Source organism: Oryzias latipes, chromosome 14 (assembly GCF_002234675.1).
Source record: "Oryzias latipes chromosome 14, ASM223467v1".
Classification (NCBI taxonomy): Eukaryota; Metazoa; Chordata; class Actinopteri; order Beloniformes; family Adrianichthyidae; genus Oryzias; species Oryzias latipes.
In genome coordinates, this window is record NC_019872.2 from 8,804,678 (window position 1) to 8,822,556 (window position 17,879).

Sequence of the window (17,879 nt, forward strand, 5' to 3'; positions counted from 1 at the left end):
TTAAAATATTAAAACTAGTGTGAGAAGGCCAATCAGACTGTGATGCACATTTTCTGTTAAAAAGTTTTACTTATAAACCTGACTGTAATGATTGCAAACATCCAGCAACTTGTTGCTTTATGCTGCTTCACGGTTCTACCCCCCCCCCTCTTTAATCACCCTCCTAAAAACCTACCCCCCTCCCTCCCACGGCATCCCTCTCTCTTCTTCCCTTCTTTTCTTTTCTGTCCAGTCCAATATAAGACTGTTACAGATATGAGTAAGATGAATAAAGTTTAGCCTAAATTACAAAAAGGTTTATTTAAACATACACCTAGTGTGCAATTCATAACGCCTATTAAAACAGTAAAATATCTCCAACACATGAGGCTTTCAGCTCTCATCTGTCTGCTCAGCTGTTGGACAGAAAATTTGTATATGTTGTTTTATTTTCTTGGACGCCTCTCATGTTCTGTGGGGTGGGAGTGGGGTTCTGTCATGTGTTTGTCTTGTTTACAAAAAAGAAAAAGAAAAGAGCAGTGTTTGAATAATTTCTGACGTTTGCCTTTGTTTCTGTACATGTTCTGTATTCCTGGTGCTCAATGAAAAAAAGATTAAACTCAAAAAGTTTTATATTATATGCTGGAGTCGGAAGAAACGTTTCAGTTGGTTTCACAGCTGTCATGTCATGCATGAACACTGACATCTTGTGTCTACAAGTCCACATCCACATTTCGGTTCATACTGGAAAAATTGACTGGCTGTTCATCAGTTCATGTGCAGGTTTCCATAATGGTTACATGAATACTTACATAAACTGAAGCATTTTTCTGACACAAATTTAGAACCAATACTCAGTCTGACTCGTCTGATTCTGGATTGTGACAAAAGTGTCATGATTCTTCAGGCTAAGCGAACCCAGATGCTGAAACCCAGAGTAAGACAGGTAAGTGGCAGATGAGTAATCGTTTATTGATTCTCCGTGTGAGGCTGAGGTTTAGTCCCGGCGAGGTCCGAATGTGAAGATGGCTTGTGTTGTGGCGTGGCTGGAGGTGTTAACGCGGTCAGCGTACGGCGAGGAGTCTTCCGGTTCACTGGAACGGCTTAACTGATGACCCACACTGGTGTCACTCGTAACGTGGTTTCCTGAGGCAGGAGAATAGGAATTAGGTTGGGTACGTGAGCAAAACAAGATAGAGCATAGCAAGACCAGACGAGTCACCGTAAGGGTTAACGATCTGGCGTCGGCTTGAGGCGTTGGAGCTCCTTAAGAGCAGAAGTGATGATGAGGAGAGTGACAGCAGCTGGTGGCAATCAGGAGAAGAGTGAAACAGTGCTGGAGGGGGAGGAGTCTGCCAGAGGCACCATGACAAAAAGCTGGGATTTGAATAAGGGCCAACCAGTTGGTATCATAAGTCTGCAGCTATGTTTCATGTTGCATGTAATGGCATTTATGAGAAAAGAACAATTTATATTTTTCTTTTAATGTGATTTCAAAATCTGATCAGTTAAAATGCTGCAAAGCAGTTACCAATATAGGATTTATGGTAAATGGTGGATACTTATATAACCATTACTGCCTTCTTAAGGCTCCTTAAAGACAGTCCCTGTCCATCCACACATACACGGCGGCTCTGCTGCTGAACACTGCCATCAACCTGTAACCGCAGGAGCAATGTGGGTTTCAGTGTCTTGCCCAAGGACACTTTGATACATGGGTGGGCAAAGTGAGAACCTCCACACACCCTATATCCTCCTGACTACCAGAGAAGAAGAAAAACTCTGGGTAGTTAATGTATTTATCCAACAAAAACCCACAATTCCTAGAGCCCCACCCCTTTACATTTGGTATCATTGAAAAGCCACAATGGAGTGGCTTTTCAATAGGGGGATATTCAGGTTTAGAAATGTTCTCTACACAGAGGACAAATTTACATTGCTGGTAGTCAGTCTACCGAAAAAGACCTCCATCAGCAGCCTCGATGACTACCAACCGGTAGCTCTGACACCTGTCATAATGAAGTGTTTTGAGAAACTGGTCCGACATCACATCATGTCCTATCTCTCACCCACACTCAACCCACTACAGTTTGCATACAGAGCTAACAGATCGTCAGAGGACGCCGTCGTCACAGCGCTACACACCACCATTTCCCATCTGGAAACACAAGGGAGTTATGCTAGGCTGCTCTTTGTCGACTTTAGCTCTGCGTTTAATACAATACTGCCGGACAGACTGTCAGGAAAATTATTGGACATTCATTGGACTTCCTCCCACCACTTGCTGTTGGATAAGAGGCTTTGTCTCTGACAGAGTACAGAGAGTCAGAGAGGGTCCTCAATAGGGGTGTCACGATTTCGACTGTAAATCGAAATCGATCGAAATTAAGTCACAGGAATTTAATTTGCATTCTAGAGCCTCGCTACGAAATCCCAAGTAGAACACATCTCACAGCTACGGTGATTCCCTCTATGTACATAATGTAAAAGAGACAGTTATTGAAGGTCTGTGCAGACCTTGAAAAAATATTTAAAAAATACATTACAAAATACATCAGTGTGGTTTATGTTCATCTGTTCAGAAATAGTTTAAGACACTTAATTGTTCAGAGACTATGGACATGTCTGTTTTATTGTTTGTTTGTTTTGTTGTGAACTTGAATGTCATCTTTGTGAAGAAGACTGCACTTACAAAAGAGAAACTGGATGTCAGTCTTTTTTTTATTTTTTTTGTCAGTTTATTTATTATATTATATTTTAATTGACTAAAGATATGTTATTGTAACATGTTGTTAATAAAAGTTTTAAATTTGACAATGTTGTGTGATACACTGCTAACAAAGGTCAGATATTCTATTGCATTAAAGTCTAGCTTAAAAAATGATAATCTGTGCTTTAAAAAGAATGAATGTAAAAATCGAGAATCGAATCGAACAGTGACCTTAGAATCGAAAATGAAATCGAATCGAGGATTTGGAGAATCGTGACACCCCTAGTCCTCAACTCTCCACAGCCCTGAATTTAAACACCGGCTCCCCACAAGGCTGTGTGCTAAGTCCTCTGCTGTACACACTGTACTCGTAAGACTGTTTCAGCACACACCCAAACAATGTAGTCATCATGTTTGCTGATGACACAACTGTGGTGGTGCTTCTCTCTGGCGGTGATGAGACGGCATACAGGAATGAGATCCAGAGGGTGTTGGGGTGGTGTGCAGACAACAATTTGGTCCTAAACACCTCAAAAACAAGAGAAGTGATCGTGGACTTCAGGAGGAAGAAGTCAGATCTGCAGCCCATTGTCATTAATGGGGAGGGTGTGAAGAGAGTGCAGAGCTTCAAGTACCTTGGTGTGCACATTGATGAAGACCTTCGATGGAGCTCAAACACTACAGAGGGAATGAAAAAGACCCAACAGCGTCTTCACTTCCTGAGGATCCTCAGGAGGGTCAACCTGAAAAGGGAGCTGCTGGTTGCCTTCTACCGTTGCTCCATTGAGTGTGTACTAACTTACTGCATCTCCGTGTGGTTTTCAAGCTGCACCATGGCACGCAAGAAGGTTCTACAGAGGGTCATAAACACTGCCCAAAAGATCATTGGCTACCCTCTTCCCTCACTGAAGGACCTCTACAGCACCCGCTGTCTTGGGAGGGCACACAACATCACGAAAGACTGAACACACCCAGGACATCAGGTGTTTAAATGGTTGCCCTCTGGAAAAAGACTGAGGGTGCTGAGGTCACGGACTAACAGACTCAGAGTCAGTTTTTACAACAGAGCAATAGCCCTAATGAACACACACATGGTTGAGTTTCTCTGGGAGAATGAGGAATGTATATTCTGTACATACACCTGGTGTGCGTATTATTGAGGTTTTTTATGTTGTTTTCTTCTTTCTCTTTACACCAATGTGGGACAGTTTGCAATTTCGTTGTACTGTTGTACCAAGTGTGACTGTACAATGACAATAAAGCTTAATCTTATCTTATTTCTTCTTGCTTTTATGATTTGTTTAATAGGTTGCTCAAATTTTCTGTACTCAACCTTAATGAGTCAAAGGAAAGTTGTTTTTTTTAAAATCATCCTTCCTCTTAGAATTCAAAAACTTACTTTCCACCCGGGCTTTTACATGAGCCTGCAGTTCACCTCAATAGAAAACAGAAATCAAAATCTCATAGACCTCCAAATATCAAGTAGGTCTTTTAATAATATGCGTTTTGCAAAAACAGGATCTAACAGTCAACTATTCATAAAACAGAGAGAAGGCTCTTGTTTTCATTTCTGTTTGATAACAGTGTACTTGTCATAGCAGAGGCCTGATGGGTACTCTGACATCCAGAACCCTGAAAAGAAGCATAAAGAAGTGCTTGGAGGTCCACATTCATTTATTTAGTCACCCCCTTGCAAATACGCCAGATGCTCAACAGGAAGCAAATAAATGAAGTGTGAGGCTTTCTATCAGCTTTTCAATCTTGACTTTGCATGAACGGCTGATTTGACCAAGGAGAGAAAAAACATCCTTTGTGTTGAATTCCACGTTTTTTAGGTGAAGACGAGTTGAACAAGTAGAATATTGACTCTTAAAAAGCCCACTCCCATCAAGATTGTGTTTTTTGCTGTTTTTAACATGTTATTGTAGCATTTTTTCATGACAGAGGACATATTTAAAGAGAATTAAGCCCAAAATTGCATGTCTGAGTTTTTCTTTTTTTTAAATCATTATGAATCAGAAGCAGACAGAAAAGCCATTTGAAAAAGCTTGTAGTTGTGATGTAGAAGTTATAATAAGCGGGCCATAAGGTGCCTCCTGCATCCACTTGCAGACAAATAGATTCACGTACGTATTTGTTTTCTTTCACATTTCTTCTGGATAAACGTTGACTGCATAAACAGCAACAGTGAATTGGTTGAAGGTCACAATGCCTAAAAATACTAACCTGAAAAACGATTTTGAATAAAGTCAAATTATTAGGAGAATAAAGCTAGAGTGAATCATAGTGTTGTATTTTTGTTTATAGTTTTTTTGAAGAGGTAAACCACCCCAGATATGTAGCCATCCTCCTGTTCTGACACAGCTCTCTCCCAGTCCTTCACCTCTGTGATCTCCACACAACTCCAGAGGCCTTCTTTCTCCATCTGCTGCAGCTCACGCTCAAGCGCAGTTTTGTATTCCAAATTATCTGAGTTACTTCTTGTTGTCATGCAAATTAGGCCACCTAGTGGAAAGACAGATAAAGGCAGGTGTTGATTGTATTTCATGATTTGAGATAAAGTATGAGTAAGGGTGAACCTTCACCTGGTTTGGCGGCCTCACACAGGTCTCTGACCACAGCAACAGGAACCTGACCAAGGCTCAGTGCCCCCACGATCATAACCACATCAAAGAAACCTGCTGCACGGGACAGGAAGAGGAAAAAGGTCAAGGTAAAAAAGGTGTAGTTCAGATTTTTCCCATGTATTACTAATATATTGTGATACATTTGTCGTTTTTATTTATTTTATTGTTCAGGAGGGACAGAGACGGAAAACAACTGCAACAGAAAAACTGTTGAAAAAAGTAACAAAGACACAAGGACACGTGATTTGATTACCCCACAGTGCAGGAAAGGGTTCCTCCCCTAGGAGGCACTGTTTCAAGTCCTGGTACAATCCGCTCTCCTTTGCCTCATTAAGCATGGCATCGCTTCCATCAACTCCAACAAAAAGTTCAAATCCATGTTTTTTCATCTGCCAAAACAGACAAAGACAAAAATAGTTTTCAAAAATAAGTTGTGTTCTCCGCTCAAAGGTTTCAGATTTCACAGACCCTGAATGAATCACCTGTTTGGCCACCAGTCCGGTACCACAAGCCACATCCAATAAAGCAGCTGATTTTCGTGAACCACTAAAATGTGGCAGGACGCTGTCTGCAGCCAGAGTTGGTGCACGATAGTCCAGAACAGCTACATGCTGAAAAGAAAGGTATTAAAAACAATGTTAAAGAGAATGCATGCCCTGTTTTACCCAAAGGCCTTGTTCTGATCCATACCTCCCTAATGTATTACTTGGTTAAACTTTAATTTTATATGAAAGCCTCTATAAAGAGCTAAACAAAACATTTAGGGAAAAAACGGTATTTAAACGAGGGAAGATGCTTACTTATTATCATTATGACATTTGAAAAAAGTGACATTAATTTATAATATATTAATTTATAATATATATAATATAATATAATTTATAATTTCTTTCCACTTTCGGCTTCTCCCATCAGGGGTCGCCACAGCGAACAAGTCGCATGGCAAATTTGGCAATGTTTTACGCCGGATGCCCTTCCTGACGCAACCTTCTCAAACCGGGCTTGGAACCGGCAGAGGTAGAATATAATATAATTTATAATATTGTAGTTAATTTGAAAGACTAACTTCGTTGGAAGAAACCTTCTTTATGCTAACAAATGTGTTGCCTGAATTTTAGAAACTACAGAGCTTTTTATTTAAAAAAATCCGGCAAACATAGAAAACCCGTGGACTTTTCTGACCACCAGATGGCACTGTAATGCCACAGTTTTCTCTGTGGCTTCTGTATAATTTTTCATGTCATGGTAAAATGTGGATCTCCATGCTTTTACTGGATTAACTGTCGGTTAAGCAGCAGTTTATACGTGATTACATGAACAAGGCACAAATACAGAAAAAAAGTTAAGAAAAATTATATATATATATATATAAATACACAAAACACATATGGCTTGGATGAGCGAACTCCCACAATCCCTATATATATATATATATACATATATATATATAGAGATAGCTCATGACCATAGGTGAGTATTGGAACAAAGATCGACCGGTAAATTGAGAGCTTTGCTTTTTGGCTCAGCTCTCTCTTCACCACAAAGGACCGATACAGCGACCGCATAACTACGGACGCCGCTCCAATCTGCCTGTCAATCTCAAGCTCCGGTCTTCCCTCACTCGTGAACAAGACCCCAAGGTATTTAAACTCCTCCACCTGGGGCAGGGACACTCCACCCACCGAGAGATGGCAAACTACCTTTCTCCGGTCGAGAACCATGGCCTCACATTTAGCGGTACTGACACTCATCGAAGCCACTTCACACTCTGCCGCAAACCGCCCCAATGCACGCTGGAGGTGCTGGCTCGATGAAGCCAACAGCACAACATCATCTGCAAAAAGCAGAGAGGAAATCCTGTAGTCCCCAAACCAGACCCCCTCCGGCCCTTGGCTGCACCTAGAAATTTTGTCCATGAAAAATATGAACAGAACCGGTGATAAAGGGCAGCCCTGCCAGAGTCCAACGTGGACCGGGAACAGGTCTGACTTACTGTCAGCTATGCGAACCAAGCTCTTGCTACGGTCATGCAGAGACCGGACAGCCCTCAGTAAGGCTCCCCGGACTCCATACTCCTATAGCACCCCCCACAGGATAGCACGGGGGACGCGGTCAAACGCCTTCTCCAAATACACAAAACACATATGGACTGGATGAGCGAACTCCCAAAATCCCTCCAGCACCCTAGATAGGATGTGGAGCTGGTCCACTGTTCCACGACCAGGACGGAAACCGCACTGTTGTTCCTGAATCCGAGGTTCGACTATCGGACGGACTCTCCTCTCCAGTGCCCTGGCATAGACTTTCCCAGGGAGGCTGAGGAGTGTAATTCCCCTATGGTTGGAACACACCCTCCGGTCCCCCTTCTCAAAGAGAGGAACCACCACCCCTGTCTGCCAGTCCAGTGGTACAGTTCCCAACTGCCACGCGATGCTGCAGAGATGTGTCAGCCAAGACACTCCCACAGCATCCAGAGACTTGAGGTACTCAGGGCGGACTTCATCCACTCCCGGGGTCTTGCCACCGAGGAGCTCGTTGACTACCTCAGTGACTTCAGCCCGGGTAATAGACAGTCTCACCCCAAAGTCCTCATTCTCTGCTTCTTCAAAGTAAGGCGTCTCAGTGGGATTGAGGAGATTCTCGTAGTATTCCATCCATCGCCCGAAAATGTCCCCAGTCTAAGTCAACAGCCCCCCACCTGCACTAAAAACGGTGCCTGTAGAGAACAGCTTTTCCCTCCTGAGGCGCCGGATGGTTTGCCAGAATTTCTTCGAGGCCAACTGATAGTCCTTCCCCATGGTCTCACCAACCTCCCAGGACCGAGTTTTTGCCTCCGCAACAGTCCGGGCCACAGCTCGCTTGCCAGCAGTGCAGCCGCAAAGATAAACCGACTTTGCACACTTTCAGTCATATACAGTCATAATTAAATTAGTTTAAAGGTATTATTTATGACAAAATAGATAGTATGACCTATACAGAAAAAGAAAAAATGACACAAAAAAGATTGTAACCGTTCTTTAGCATCAAAAGTAGACAACATTTATAAAAGTTCATAAATGTTTGACATTCAAACCCACTCAAAATGAATGCTTAAGCAAACCAAAGCTAAAACAAAAAAAGTTATATAATCTTTACACAACTGGAAGAAGAAAATCTCCTAGGGGAGAAACATCCCACTAAATATTTTGTTATATTCTCACCTGATCATAGTTCTTTGCCCAGGAATTGTAGAAGTTGACTTTCTCCCTTGGTGTGGTGCTTTCATGAGCAGATAGGATTGTTGCTTTTACATTCTCAAATGGGTCGGCAGACATTGTTTACAATACTGTTCAGAAAAAAAAAACAGGAGCAAGTTAACAATATCTGATTATCATCCATTAATAGTTTAGGATTCCTCATCTAAAACCCAAATTTCTCTTTAGCAGGCCTTTACAGTTGCTTCCTTTTGGATAAGGTGAACCTTTCACATTGTAATTACATTTTGCTTTATCCTACTGATTTAATAAATAAGCAAATGATCAACATTTCAGGGGAAACTACCTCTTTTAACACTTACGGTCTACTTTAATACATTTGTTTAATAGTAAAATTGGTAGAAGTTGCACATTTTTATATTCATTAATCACATAATTATTTTATGATTGTGAAGGCAGTTAAAACAGAAATAAGTATGCAGTTTCGTGAGGATAAATTAGACTTCTTTTTATTTATAAAAAAAAACATTCTAAACTAAAGGCAAGAGGCTTGCAGCTTGGGTTTACATTTTAGATTATAAAATTACAGCTAAATTCATTTGAGAGTACAAAGAAACTAAAATAAAATAAAGTTAATTTGAAATACAATTATCTACCTGTTATTACTGCAAATAAACACCCAGAATTACTAGCAAAACAGTGTTTAAATTTTTTGGACCTTGTAGACTTTTTATCTGGTAGCTTTGCTGTTTGAAAATGGGCCGTTTTACTCTTTGAAACGTACAAAACATCCGAATAAATAACAAATACAGACAATTATCAAAATCCACTGCAACAAACAGTTTTAGGTTTTCCTTCAGCCTCTTTTTATGTTTGAATTTTGGAGTTTTTAGTTGAGGGTGCGCCACCTAGTGTACTGGAGTGGGAGAAGGGGTTTTTGCCCATACTCTAAAATTAAATAAAATATATTTTTCTTAAAACTGAACTCACACTTTTGACATTTTTTCTCCCTTTCACTTAAATGGTTCTTCAAACTTTAAGCATCACCTGTTCTCAGTTTCACCTTTTTTCCAGCATCATCATGATGAACACGTCCCACCCTTTAGTTTATCTTTACCAAGACAAAAATAAATGAGTGTTTACCTACTACTTAGTCCTTTTCAGTCCCATGTGCTTCATTTTCACGCTTGACTTAGCACTTCTACCAAAGCTGAGAGAGAATAACCATAATACTTATTTTAGGACTATGCGTCCTATCGATTAAAAACTCTCATCAATCCCGAATTTACCCTCAGAAAACGCCGTCCGGAAATGAGATGTTTAAGAACACTTTCTATCATTTGTATGATATTTCTTTTTTGATTTGCTTCGGTGTTTTATACCTACCTATTTGTGTTTTGGAAGGGCCAATTTATTCCTGAATGTGTCCAAACCAGTAGCGATTTGTTTTATTACATTGTAGTATAAGCCTAAAAGAACTGTAAACAAATTATTTCCGACACTCATTGAAGATGGCACAAAATGCCCGAAAGACATGCGCAGTAAGGTTTTCCTGACGTGCTGTTCTTCTTCCCACCTGTAGAGTCGCCAGGAGTCAAAACAACAGTTTTCTGGAAAGTCGTTCTGATTTGTTAGCTAACTAGTTAGCCGCTGTTACCAGTAGAAAAGTTATTTCAGTGCTCGTTTGAAAGAGTGTTACTTTTTAAAAGAATAGTTCATCTTTAGTTCGTTTAATTATGGCTTCATCTCTAACGTTCCACTCATTTTACTATATTTTTCGTCAGTTTTTGTGGCACAGCTGAGGAAATATCGAAAGAAGTTAGCTTAGCGTATGGTCACAACACAAGAGCCCACCCCACCAAGATTCTAGGTTTTGGACGGCCAAAGTTTAACTTTACTCCTGGTTAAAGGGCCTTGTCACTTTAAATGTGCCTTTGCTAACTCATTCAAAGTTCTCCCATTTGTCTCTGTAGAATAGTACGGTATTTTTACACAAAAAATATTCTAAAAACACAATATCTCTTGTTCTTTTGAGTTATACCGACAACCACTGGAGTCACATTTTTTTTCTTTACTTTTTTTTTTACTATCAAGTTTTGTACTCAACATGTCTATCCTTGGATTAAAGAAGAAACAGCCAAAGACTTTCAAAGTAAAAGTCATAACCATGGATGCTGAAATGGAGTTCAGCTGTGAGGTACAGTCATTGTTGTGAAAGCAACCGTTGAAAAGTATTGACATTTGTCTTCTGCATACATTCCCTGTGTAATTCCTTACCTTTTAATGCATGTTACGTTCTTGGGCATGTAGCTTTAACAAAGTTATATAGCTCTTAATAAATACTTGTTTACTTAAGTAAGGAAGACACATGGTTAAATTATACTAAGATTATCTGATTTCATAACACAGCCAATGTTTTTGTTTCCCCCTTTTTAGGCAGATGTCAAAACAAAGCCTCTGCCCTGTTTTCGCAAAATGTAGACATGTTTTGTGTTCCTTTCTTTCAGGTGAAATGGAAAGGTAAGGACCTGTTTGATTTGGTGTGCCGCACTGTTGGCTTGAGGGAAACCTGGTTTTTTGGACTAAGATACACAGTAAAGGACACATACGCCTGGCTGAAACAGGAGAAACGGGTAAGCAAGGTCACAGCAGTACAAAAGGTGACATCATTTGGTTTTCTAACTTTCCATACTTTCCATAAAATAGGTGAAAATAATCAATTTGAAAATATACCTTTTTTTGTAGTCAGCTGCACATTTTTAGCTGATCTGTTTGAGAAAAAAAAGTAAGATATATACTTTAATTTTTTCCTTGAGGTTTTGGACCAAGAGGTTCCAAAAGACTCTCCCATAATGTTTCATTTCTTGGCCAAATTCTTCCCTGAAAAAGTAGAGGAGGAACTGGTCCAAGAAATAACACAACACCTCTTCTTTTTACAGGTAGTCTATTGCATTTCTTTCAAAATAATATGATACATATGCAGTTTGATTGAAGTCGTGAAATGTAACTGCACATACCTTTTCTGTGCAGTTTAAACACCTTTGCTATTTTCATTTAGGTGAAAAAGCAAATATTAGACGAGGAGATATTTTGCTCTCCTGAAGCCTCAGTTTTGTTGGCTTCGTATGCTGTCCAGGCAAAGGTAAGCATTTTGTCCATTACAGTTTCTCTTCGATTACCGGTATTCTGCTTTTTTTTAAGATAGTGTAATGACTATTTCCTCCTTAATGTTTATTTTAGTATGGGGATTATGATCCAAACTTTCACAAGCCTGGGTTCTTGGCACAAGATGAGTTGTTGCCAAAAAGGGTGAGTTTATGTGAAAATAGGTGTTTTTTTTTTCATATACTATCAGTCAGTGTCTGTGTGTTTTTAATGTTCGAAGTGGTTTGGGTCATCTTAGGTGTTGATGCAATACCAAATGACAGCTGACATGTGGGAGGAGAAGATCACAGCCTGGTACGCTGAGCACAGAGGTATCGCCAGGTAAGACTGACAGTTTAAAAGCAGCATGCAAAGGCAAATTAACACCTTTACAAAAGGTGCGCTTTCACACTTTGCCACTCAGGTGTGAGGAAATGTATTATATTGTGATATCCCTCTCATCCCTTTTATCGTCTCCATAGGGATGAAGCCGAGATGGAATACCTCAAAATCGCTCAAGACCTAGAGATGTACGGCGTCAGCTACTTCCACATTACCGTGAGTGTGTTTGTGACTGCTGCATTTTGCATGGGTGCTATTAAAAATGCAACCTTTAAACAGGACTGTCATGTCGGCTTACGTCAACAGCAAAATAAGAGGGACACAGACTTGTTACTGGGAGTGGATGCTCAGGGGCTTCACATCTACAGCCCGAACAACAAGCTCAACCCCAACAAGTCCTTTCCGTGGAGCGGAATCCGCAACATCTCCTACAGCGAAAAAGAGGTGTTTAAAATCAGGCAAATTGATCGCACTCTCATTTTTACAGGCTATTAAACTAACGAAACTGCTGGAATAACGGCACTTTCATAAAATCTGAACTTTCTTCCGCCTGCAGTTTACGATCAAACCTCTGGACAAAAAGAAAGACGTTTTTAAGTTCTACTCGTCTCAGCTTCGTGTCAACAAGCTTGTAGGTTTATAGCTTTAAAAAAAAAAAAAAAAGCAAAAACATTTCAATACAAAGTGACCAGAAAGAAATTGAATGTAATATTTTTAATGTGCCTAGATCCTACAGCTGTGCATTGGGAACCACGACCTATTTATGAGGAGGAGGAAGGTGGACTCAATTGAAGTGCAACAGATGAAGTCTCAGGCTAAAGAGGAGAAGGCCCGTAAGAAGGTTTGTAGACGAAGACGTTTGATACAAGATTTTTTTCTTTTTAAAGCAAAATGCGGTCAAAAGTATTTAATGTCTTTGTTTTGTGTGGCCCTGTATAGATGGAGCGTCAGATCCTGGCACGAGAGAAACAGATGAGAGAAGAAGCAGAACGTGCAAAAGAGGAGATGGAACGAAGACTTTTTCAGCTGCAGGACGAAGCTCGGCTGGCAAACGAGGCACTGGTGAGAGCTTCGTCACGTTTAACCCAACTGCTAAATCGTTTAAACGCTACAGTTAGTGCATGATTTGAATGACAGGGATAGCTCCAGAAAATGCTAAATGTATATTTTTTAATTGAAATTAATATTTTTTTTAATTTGTGCACGCAGCTGCGATCTGAAGAAACAGCAGACCTGCTGGCAGAGAAGGCCCAGATTGCTGAGGAAGAAGCCAAGCTGTTGGCTCACAAGGCCGCTGAAGCAGAGCAAGAAAGACAGAGGTTGGAGGTCACAGCCATGAAGACGAAGGAGGAGAAAAGGCTGATGGAGCAGAAGATGAGGGAGGCGGAGCAGCTGGCGGTAAAGCTGGTGGAGCAGTCTGAGAGGAGGTCTGAAATCACGTCTCTGCATTTAGAAGCTCCATTTTCCTCCATAGCTATCAAAGCTGTAAACTATGTTGTTAATCATGAACTGTGTTGTCCCGTTAATTTTGTATAACTGTGTTTCCAGACTAAAAGAGGCTGATCATCTGAAGCAGGACCTGACAGAAGCAAAGGATGCAGAACGAAGAGCCAAGCAGAAGCTGTTGGAGATCACCAAGACAACATACCCTGTAAGTAAAACAATGTTATTACCCATCTCTCCACATTAGTGAGGTCAGATTTTTTTGGAACATTTAAAGTCCCATTCCGATCATCTCAACAAAAAAAAAAAAATCTGTATTGTTTTCTAGGACATAGTTTCTCCAGAGCGACAAGAGTTCATTAGAAATTCACCTCTGAACTGTGGGTGGGAGTGTTGGCTTGGAGTAACCCTGTCCCCGTTTCCCATCATCCATCTGTTTACACCCTCTACTGCTAGCTTACAGCCGCTCACTCCCCAGACCTAAAAAGTCCGGTCCAGCAATGTTGGAGTTATCCAGCCGTACAGTTTTCAGCCAGATTCCAGCTCAGACGAGGAAAACAAAGACGTGCACGTATCTATTTCTGTATAAGTGGATGCATCAGAATGGAAGCGAGCAGAGATCTTGTGTCCTATCATTATATCTACATGCTTTTTCCAAAGACTTTCCTTAATCAACACAATTTAAATACAGAAATACTCAAATGCAATTTTGAGCTGAATTTTCTTAATACATGTCTTGCATGAGAAAAAAGCCACAACAATATCTTAAAGACACCAAAAACAAAACATTTATTGGCCTTTATATGGGCTGCTTAAACCTTCCTAAAATTGCCATTTCATTAAATTAATTATTTAGTTTAATTAAAACTAAATGTAAGTTCGCGGGTAGAATTTAGAAGTTACATGTAAAATCAGAATTTTCTATGCCCTTTTTTTTTCTTTTTTCTATGGCCTTAATCCTCTTCTGTAGAAAACCCTAGTATAAAAATGGGGTTTATTTGTCTGAATGTATCTTTGACACTTGTTGCCCTGTCCTCCAGCTCATAGCGGCGTACTCCACCCCTCCTGCTCCCCCTGAACCAGCAGACTTTGGCTATGAACCAGCAGCTTCTCGCCTGGACTTCAAGGATTCCGACATGAAGCGGCTGTCGATGGAGATCGAAAGAGAAAGGTGAGCTGGGACTTCCTGCCCCTGCAGCAGCACCTTCAAACCACAGCCTGCGTTTGACATGTTTGCGGTCGTGCAGACTGGAGTACATGGAGAAGAGCAAACACCTGCAGGACCAGCTGAAGGAGCTGAAGACAGAGATCGAATCTTTGAAGCTGGAGGAGCAGCAACAGCAGCACCAGGCCAACATGTACAGCCTTCACAATGAGGCCAGAGGATACGTGCAGGACCCCCTCTACATATCTCACAGCAACGTATGTATTCTTAGCATTTTGTTGGATTTACTTTTATGCATTTTGAAAATCATATTGATAATGACCATGGATAAAACTTTGTTTTTTAAATGCAATTTATTTAGTTACCGCTGAAATCATTGTCAATCTTGTAATTCTGCTGCTTTTTTTCTGTCTTGTTGACAAATAAATTAAAGATCTGCATCAACTTTTGTTTTGGCAAAGCAGCAGTTAGTTTGCCTCTTATCCACAATTCTTATTTTCTTTGGCTGGGACGGTTTCGAATTTTTGTACGTTTCTGTTTTAATGGTCTGTGTTTGTCTTGCAGCGAAATTCTGCCTACATGTCCCAGATGGCCTTTTTTGAGGAAGTGTGATCAAGTTAAGGACGAAAGGCGGTGGCTGCGGTTGGAATTCATCCATCCTTGCTTTTACCTGACTGAATCTGTCTTCAAAAACCGACAGACATCTTTCAAAATCACTTTTCTTCTGTTTGTATGACACAAAAAGAACTTCCAGTGTGTGACTAACGCAGCAGTAAAGCTGACTCGTGATGTAGCGCTGAAGACGGACAGGTTGTTTGGTGTGGATGGAAGATGCATCGGACCTACACCTGGTCAAAAGACTGCTTTAATAATAAAACATAAATGCCATAAAAGATTTATAAAGTCAGAGTGAATTTCAAATTGTGTCCATTTAATTTAGGAAGAATCGTCTAAACAGCTTCTGGAGGAAAAAGGAGAAAACTGAACTCTAAATGTCAGATTTGAGAAGCTGATGTGAACGGCAGTGTTGGGTTTGTGTTTTTTTAACCCTCTTTGTTGCTTTTGATATCACACATAGGCTTCCAGAGAGCGATCATATCACCTCACTGATGTGCATTTCACTATTTCAGTCTTTAATGTGTTTTTTTTTTTTTTTAGATTTACATTTTATACTCCACACTGCTGATGTGCCTTAAACTTTATATTTTGTTACAGTGATTGAGGATACTTGTTATTTTTCTTCTTGCATGCTTTAGTGTTGGGTTACAGGAACTTTAGAGTTTAGGTTCTCTTTATAACCAGCAGAATACAGGGCCTTTTCATTACATTCAAGTCGATGCACTCCTCAGGTTTAGTCTTTTTCACTGCAGCTATAATTTATCAAGTGTTAAGTCGTCTACCCAAGAATTCCAATGTTGAATTTATGCAAGGAGTCTAAATAAACAGAGTTTTGCACCGGGGGAAAAAAAAAACAACAGTTATAGCTACCTTGGAGAAACTTGATTTGAAGTTTTCTATTGTACGGTTTAAAAAGAAATACTTCAACCTACACGGTATCTGCAAAGGGGGATTTAGCATCATGGGGTAAAGAGCATTTGACACAGAAAGACTTCATCCCGTTTTGAAAAGCCGCATTTCAGCCAGATTATTCTTGTGTTGTGTTACATTTCTCACTGGCCTCTCAAAGGAAGAAACTGGGTTCTAAATATATAACCTCAGAAAGTCACATTAATTTATTCAAACCAGCTCCTTAAAGAGATTTAACATAAATGGTAGCACATTATTTCCCATCATTTTTTAACCATTTGCATTTTTTATTTACCTTCCGTTTCTACTCGTCCAGAAATACGTCTCGTTTCTCTCACTTTTGGGGGTAAATCCTTTTTCTGTGCTCAGATTTGCTGAATGACAAATGTCATACACTTTTATGTCCAATATTAAGATTTTGGAGGGTGTTTACATCAAAAAGGAAGAAAAATAAATCCCATTACTTACTGGTTTTTGTTTTTAATATCAACTTTGTCTGCGGTCTTTGCCTACAGATATAATGGGATGACATTTTTTGATGCGAGTTTGTTCCCAAAGGCTTGTATTGGATAATAAAAGAGTAATTCTTTTCAACTGAACCTAAGTCTAAATAGCCTCAATACACATAATTCTAGTAAATGCAGCACAGTTCATTTGCATGACTTCCTAGGACAACATAAGACTGTTTTATAAGCATTTTTCATGCTTTATAAATTATATATATTTGTCATTGTACGTGTGATTGTCATAAAAGTAGCTTCTGCTATCCTAAGTTTGATTTCCAAAATCATCCTGAAATATATGACTAAGTTGTTTCATTGTAACAAATATACACTTTGCACCTCTTTTATATTTGTTTAAAATGTTCTATTGTGTGTTTTTGCTTATAATAGAAATGATCAGTTCACTCTGTCCTTTTGTTCCAAAATGAATGATCTATTCATTAAGCGCCTCTTAGTCTTTACAATTCTTGATTAGATTATTTTTTTTATGTCAAGCACACACAGGGATAAATGTTGGGTTTTTTACACAGAAGTGTAAAGACTAGAAATCAAATCTCCATCCTTTTAACTGTCAGATGACTCCTCATCCTATTATACCAAATCTATAACCTAACTGTTATCAAATATACCATTTCTTGTTGGTATATTTGTTTGGTACCAACCTCTTTCCCGACTCTTCTGAAACGTACAATGCTGTGGTGGTGTCAAAGTGCTTTTCAATAAAAGATAGCAAAAAGAAAATGGTTTAAATTGAGCAAAGTGAGTATTGTAGAGAGAGATGCTGTAGTATCGCGAGACTCAACGAGACCGGTGTGGCAACTCAGCTTGGCGGTGCGTAAGTAGCAGAACAAACATTTCATTATTATATCATTTTACTGCCATATCAATTAAGCTGGTAAACTAACATCTGTAAAAGTTGAATAAGCCTTTTGACAGCCTGGAGGACCTGGAGAATTATTTAGACGGCTGCTACAATACCGTCGTTATGGGGAAGACCAACACCACTACTCCTTCCTCCAAACGCGTCCGACCAGAAAGTTCTCCCGGAGCTGCCTCCTCTCCAGGCAGTGGAATCAGTGACGCTTTAGATTCCATTGATAAAAAGCTCTCCAGCCTTGACGGCCGCTTGAATCTGTTGGAGATCCTCCATAGAGAGTTCCAAGGCCTGCGAGAGTCTCTGGAGTTCAGCCAGCAGCAGGTGCAGGAGCTCGCAGCGGAGAATCAGGCCCTCAGAGAAAGTGTCAA

The 17,879-nt window shown here is 40.0% G+C and overlaps 2 protein-coding genes across 14 annotated transcripts in view; one reads left to right on the forward strand and one right to left on the reverse strand.

Moving 5' to 3' along the window:
* Positions 1-593: 593 nt before the first annotated feature.
* Positions 594-17,879, reverse strand: part of mettl27 (methyltransferase like 27) — a 68,169-nt gene continuing 50,883 nt past the window's right edge. The window contains exons 1-7 of one of the 12 annotated variants that reach the window (XR_002874648.1): positions 7,017-7,157; positions 5,799-5,927; positions 5,570-5,708; positions 5,275-5,370; positions 5,073-5,194; positions 1,202-4,321; positions 594-1,125 (exon numbers count right to left, since the gene is read on the reverse strand). Coding sequence is in view for 11 of the 12 variants with exons in the window: in XM_023962818.1 (XP_023818586.1) it covers positions 4,971-5,194; positions 5,275-5,370; positions 5,570-5,708; positions 5,799-5,927; positions 8,517-8,630 (702 nt within the window). In the remaining variant the exon portion in view is untranslated. Of the gene's footprint in view, positions 1,126-1,201; positions 4,322-4,345; positions 5,195-5,274; positions 5,371-5,569; positions 5,709-5,798; positions 5,928-7,016; positions 7,158-8,516; positions 8,642-9,653; positions 9,721-9,799; positions 9,817-9,896; positions 10,038-17,879 lie in introns of those variants that run through there. The other 11 variants (XM_023962822.1, XM_023962818.1, XM_023962819.1 and 8 more) reach the window with 11 other exon arrangements.
* LOC101162621 (merlin) lies at positions 10,134-16,730 on the forward strand. Of its 2 annotated transcripts, XM_023962812.1 has the most exons (17): positions 10,134-10,487; positions 10,605-10,707; positions 11,018-11,143; positions 11,327-11,449; positions 11,569-11,652; positions 11,751-11,819; positions 11,914-11,996; positions 12,137-12,212; positions 12,303-12,440; positions 12,553-12,627; positions 12,724-12,837; positions 12,936-13,058; positions 13,206-13,423; positions 13,545-13,647; positions 14,480-14,610; positions 14,687-14,861; positions 15,169-15,216. In XM_023962812.1, the coding sequence occupies exons 2-17, from the start codon at positions 10,618-10,620 to the stop codon at positions 15,214-15,216; spliced, it is 1,776 nt and encodes a 591-aa protein (XP_023818580.1). In that variant the 5' UTR covers positions 10,134-10,487; positions 10,605-10,617. The 2 variants fall into 2 exon arrangements, with proteins under 2 accessions (XP_023818580.1, XP_023818579.1); XM_023962811.1 differs by lacking the exon at positions 10,134-10,487 and having other exon boundaries at positions 10,618-10,707; positions 15,169-16,730.